Here is a 6,000-nt window from a genome sequence, read left to right as displayed (position 1 = left end):
ATTGCAAATTGAACATGGACTTCTTAGGAACTAGATATTGAAGACAAATCACTTAGATATATTCTTCAGATTAATGAGCAAAGAATTGTAACACACAATACCTAAATTGAGTTTAGCATGACTGTGCATACATGTTTTGGAGTTAATTTTTTGTACTAGCATAAAAGCAGGAATAAAAAAAAAATGACACATAAGATGTAAAAAAAAAACACAAGTCGCTGTAGAGTACATCATCATATCATTCTATTTGTAATTTTCAAACTGAAGATATAGTATTTTTATCTTGTTTAGAATTTGTAACAATGCGGGAAATTGCACGTGCCGGAAGTGTGAATGTTTCAAAGGCTACAGTGGAGACAAATGTGAATGTAATGATGAGAATTGTAGGACCTACAACAAACTTCTCTGTGGGGGTAGGTTGATTGATTGTGTTAGTTAGTAGGACCTTCTGTAACTTCTTGTTGGTCAAAGGGGGGATGTTGATTGATTGAGTTTCTTAGTTTAGACCTACAACAAACTTCTCTGTTGAGCACAGTACGTTGATTGATGGAGTAATGTATCAAATTCCATCAATTAACAACTTCTGTAAGCATATTTTGATTGTTTTAGTAACTTAATAAGGACCTTCAACATATTTTTCTGTAAAGATAGGTTGATTCTTTGAGTAACTGAATAAGCACCTACAACATATTTCTCAGTAAAGATATTTTGATTGTATGAGTAACTGAATTAGCACCTACATCATATTTCTGCTTAAAGATATGTTGATTGTTTGGGTAACTCAATAAAGACCTACAACATATTTCTCCGTAAAGATATGTTGATTGTTCGAGTAACTGAATAAGGAACTTCTATGTGATAGAAGGTTGATTGATTGAGTAAGGTAGCTTAGCTAAGACAGTCAACAAACTTCTTTTGAGGGGTTTTTGATTGAATAAGTAGCTAAGTTTGGTATTTGTCTCGGAAAAAAGTTAATGCTTATGAATCAATTATATTAATGATTTAGCTTTATAGTGAAGGAATTTTCATCTTAATTGTTTAAACGAGAGTTCCAAGACAGTGTTTTCATCAAAAGCTATTATGGATAATTGAGTTCTTTAAAACGTTAACTAAAAGACAGATGATACTATTTTTTTAATTTTCAAATGCCATAAAAATGGTAATCTTATCTAGGTTTATAGAAGCCAGTCAATTGGTGTAACCTCACAAACGTGCATTTTTATGCTGTGTTTCATAATATCGTTCCATAAGGTGATGAAAATGAAGATTTTTGAAGGTTATATAAAAATAGGAAGAAATGACCATCATAGAAGGCTTTAATTTGTTAATATTTTCAAAATTTTGAAATGAAATAAATGTATAATTTATACCTAAAATATGTGTTAAATACATACAAATCCCTGCATCTGTTCTTTGTATCACGTGCATTTGTAGGTCCTTCGCATGGACGTTGTGACTGTGGTCAGTGTGTCTGTAATGCCAATTATACCGGGGACGCCTGTGAATGCTTGACCTCTACTGACCCCTGTAAAAACAACAACGGGGTAAGTTTGATCAAATCAACTCAACTCCAATATAATTAGGGCCCCGCAAGGATTTGCGGGTGCCCTATAGTAATCACTCTGTCCGTCCGTCTGTCTGTCTGTCCGTCTGTCACTCTTCCGTCCACAAATTTTCTGTTTTTATCTAATAACTTTTTTTAAGGTTGCCCAATCAGGTTCAAATTTGGTATGGTAGTTCAGTAGGCAGAAATACATATTTTGATGCTAAGATGGATTCTCTTTGTCTTCTGGTTTGGAGCTGGGGTGGTGGGGTATATTCCTTAACTATGCATAAGAATGAATGGGCAAAGAGAGATAACTGCTGAGAATGTTACCATTGTTAACTGGGAAGGCTGTGCAATTTGTCCTTTGGGATTAATTAACCTTCCACATGAAGAAAATCCTAAGCATTATCTTTATCTGTCACATTGAGATTAATGACTCTACCGCCTCTGTCTGCAAATGAACTGTTTTGAAGTTAAGGTCAATTTTGAATGATGTGTACATTCTTTGAAATATGGATTTAAAATAATGTTCATACTTTATTTTGGTTAGAATACTGTACACAAGGATTTATGATAATTTTATTGAATTCTAAAATCAAGATATATATAAGATATCCTTTTTTACTATTTCTATTTTATTTTTTTAATTATTTACTTAATTTAATTTTTTGCTGCCTTAATGCTGTTAATTTTAACAGATAATCAGATAATAACCCCATTCTGTCAGTGTTGAAAAAGTTCTTATTGTAAATTTAGAAGAAAAGGATGGGAGAGCAGTACAAAATCTAGGTGTGGGGAAGAAAACTTCAAACAGTTTGATTTATTCAGAGCTCGGGCGTTTTCCATTAGCAGTTACAATGAAATTAAGAATTTTCAAATATTGGATCAAACTGAGAACAACTGAAAATTGCATTCTTAAGTCCTGTTATGAAAGCATGGTATTACATAATGACAAATGGATTTTACAAATTAAAAAAGAATTGTCCCTCTTAGGTCTAGGTCAACTTTGGACAGAAGATAATTTAAATGATAGATCTTATCTCATTATAAAACAACGACTGTTAGATGTTTCTAGGCAAGCTATATTAGAAAATATATCAAACTCTTCCAAGTGTAATTTATATCAACATTTAAATGACAATTTCTGTTTGCAATGGTATTTAACAAAACCTATTGACAAAAAATTAAGACAGCTATTAACAAAATTCAGGTTATCTAATCACACGTTGAATATTGAAACAGGTCGACACCATAACGTACCTAAAAATAATAGATTATGTACATGTTGTAATCTCCATGATATAGAAGATGAATTTCATTTTATTTTGAAATGTCCATTGTATATTGATATAAGAAAGAAATTTTTGAAAAAGTATTATTATACTAGGCCTAGTGTCTTTAAATTAATTCAGCTGTTAAGTTCTCATAATATTAAAGATCTCGTAAATTTGGGCAAATTTTTGAACGCAGCAACAATGTTAAGAAAAAATAAAATTGATGTATAGAATTATTCCCATGTATGTGTTCTTTACGTTCACTCTCTCTGCATGTTTTTTTCTTTTTGTTATTATCATGTTTGTTGTATAACTCTGATGGGCCAGTTGGCTTAAAGAAATAAAGAAACTGAAACTGAAACTGAATTAATCCCCCAGGATTAATTATCTTGCTTGCTGCAGAAAATTTAGAGGCTTATCTTTATCTGTCACATGAAGATTAATGAACAATTTTGTCTGCAACTGATGTTTGTTTTGAAGTTGAGGTCAACCCTGGGTGATATTTGCATTCACTGAAGGCTTGCATTTTATAAAACACCTGCTTAAATCTTTTTTAAATACACATTAAATTTAGTTTTTTTTAATAAGACATGAGGTTTTCCCTTTTTTATGTTCATACAAGGTTACTATTTACAGGGTTAAGACATTTAGGAATTATCCTGAAATTTTAAAAATACGTTTGTTACTTATAATCTTCATTTATTAAAAAAAATGTAATCAATTAAAACTCTCATTCAATGAGCTGCACCCTTATATTTCTACCCCTCAGCGGGGCCCTTGCTGACTGGTCAGTTTTCTAGTTTGGAAAGAAAAAATCAGAATCTTAAGTTGAAACGACAGTCCATCCTTATATGAAGTTGAAACTAATGTTAAATTTGCCAGAAGACCTAGATGCCTTTCTTCTTAACAGAAAGAAGGAGAAAGTGAAAATAATTTTAGAACACATAGACAAAGTAATTGAAAAAAGATGCAAGGAAAAGGGGATGGGTAGAACAAAATTTTATTGCTGCCAGATTTAAACTCAAATGCTCTGCATAATTTTTTCAGCTACAAATATCATATTTAGATTTCTCAAGTCATAAATTCTAGGGAATGAGTGAACCCTTAGAAGGGTTGTCTTAAGCAATAGACATGACATACCAGCTTATTGTGAACTAAATTGCAAAATCTATCATCCATTCATTAATCCTATTATTGAAACTATATAATCCAAAACAACTCTGTCAAAGGTTTGAAAATATTTTGTAGATTGGTTTTTGGGTTTTGAAAAAAGGAATTTGTCGTAGTTAAAAAAAAGATAAAGTACAAGTACCTCTTTAAAACAGTTATCAAAGTTACACAGGGAAGCAAAGTAAAATTATAAATTAAAGGTAGTTTTATAATTTAGCTGTTTATGTCAGTTCTTGATATGAAACAAGGTATAGATAGTTTTTGATAGGCCTGAATTTAACAAGAATTACTTCCCTACGCCCGCCATATTGGAGGTCGACTCGATGATTTTTCCTCTTTGTATTATCAAATTTAAGAGGATGTAGCAGAGATATTTGATGCAAAATCTTTATTAAATAATTTTTTTTAAATAAAAGAGGCCTCCAAAAATGTGTATACTTCAGAAAAACAATGATTTCAAATCAAAACAGCAAATATAAAAAGTTAAAATTGTTTGAACAATTTAAGAATATGAGTATTTGGATCTCCAATATGGCGGCCAATGGGAAATAACTCTTTCTAAATTCTGGTCTATCGAAAACTATCTGTACCTGTATATCTGTGATGTTTGTAGACGATTTGCTCCGGTAACGGTGTGTGTGAGTGCGGACGCTGTCGTTGCGATACAGGCTGGAGAGGAACGCTCTGTAACAGCTGCACGGTTTGTTTGTTTGTTTGTTTGTATGTTGTTTAACGTCCCTCTCGTTTTTATTTACGTTTAACCCTTATTTCTCTATCAAGTCTGTTTTTTGTCAGTAAAGTCTGTACAATTTTGTAATATCTTATTTTGGCTGCAGAGTTGTCCCGGTATCTGTAATAACAATAAGGACTGCGCCGAGTGTGTGGCCTTTAATCAAGGGAAGTATAACAGTACCGTGTGTAGAAATCGCTGTTATAACGTCAGGACCGCTCCACTATTGGAACCAGCAAGTGAGTCAGGAACGGGGTTATAAAACGATTAATATTTGTAAATAATTTAATTTTAAATGTAACACGTCATTTATTTGGGTGGAAGATTTAATCCATTTCGTATTACATAAGTTGCCTTCCTCAAAATGAGTTACGTCAAAAACGTAACACTCCGCTTGACGTTACTTTTAAAATATGCTCAACTTGAAGCCTCTTTCTGGAGGAAAATTCTTTCATTGTTTACACCGAAATTAAATTATAAGGAATGAAGTTTACTTAAGCTTATGTTATACGATATAACATAACTTTGGGCAGTTTTTGCTTTATAAACTGCGAATCACTTTCATTCCTTAAATGTTAAAAGATCAAATAAATTTAATTTATAACATTTGAATGTAATTAAGTACATGTATATCCCTTAAGTGTGTATAACCAAAAATGGAAGAAAATAACTATTTTACAAATTACTAGATATCATAAGAAAAAGGACATGGTACATATGCATGACGATTAGAAATCTCTTTGCGGAAAAAAAACGAGATTTACATGTTAACCAAATTTTGAGTGTATAATTGATAGAAATCTGACTTGTAATGTATGTGCCTGTTTTTTCGCGCATTTTTAACTACGTGTATATTATGGGTAACATTCAATTATTGATTCATTGACTCATTTTAAATTTCAGCCCAGGAAGGTGACAATGTCACAGTAACAATAAAATCATGCATCATAGAGGACACTTCAGGATGTATCATAAACTTTAATGTCTGTAAGTTACTAAGACCATTGCACTTTCATTTGTAGAAAACACAGTTATATACCCTTTGTTCAAGAAAAACAACGTTCTTGTCCAATGTATTCGACTACTACTTAAATTTATGTAGCTACTTTGTCACGGGTTAATAAAGTATTGTATTCTTTTTTGCAAAGATGACAGTGAAACTGGACAGGAAGTTGTTGTCAAGGACACAAAAAGTAAGTAGTTAAAAATCGACCATACATAGAACTGCTTGGTCTAAGCGTATATTAAAAATAAAAATATAATTACAGAACAACAATACA

At 31.7% G+C, this 6,000-nt stretch overlaps 1 protein-coding gene across 2 annotated transcripts in view; it reads left to right on the top strand.

Moving 5' to 3' along the window:
• LOC134261821 (integrin beta-3-like) overlaps window positions 1-6,000 on the top strand; it is a 75,512-nt gene that overhangs the window by 35,028 nt on the left and 34,484 nt on the right. For both annotated transcript variants that reach the window (XR_009990897.1, XM_062744219.1), the window contains exons 16-21: window positions 292-413; window positions 1,435-1,544; window positions 4,604-4,690; window positions 4,827-4,959; window positions 5,624-5,707; window positions 5,869-5,913. Coding sequence is in view for 1 of the 2 variants with exons in the window: in XM_062744219.1 (XP_062600203.1) it covers window positions 292-413; window positions 1,435-1,544; window positions 4,604-4,690; window positions 4,827-4,959; window positions 5,624-5,707; window positions 5,869-5,913 (581 nt within the window). In the remaining variant the exon portion in view is untranslated. The remainder of the gene's footprint in view (window positions 1-291; window positions 414-1,434; window positions 1,545-4,603; window positions 4,691-4,826; window positions 4,960-5,623; window positions 5,708-5,868; window positions 5,914-6,000) is intronic.

Source organism: Saccostrea cucullata, unplaced genomic scaffold (assembly GCF_032062105.1).
Source record: "Saccostrea cucullata isolate Sc308-1 unplaced genomic scaffold, CSIRO_AGI_Scuc_v1 ctg356, whole genome shotgun sequence".
NCBI classification, from domain to species: Eukaryota; Metazoa; Mollusca; class Bivalvia; order Ostreida; family Ostreidae; genus Saccostrea; species Saccostrea cuccullata.
The sequence above is the reverse complement of the archived record's forward strand: the minus strand, read 5'-3'. Positions and strand labels throughout refer to the sequence as shown.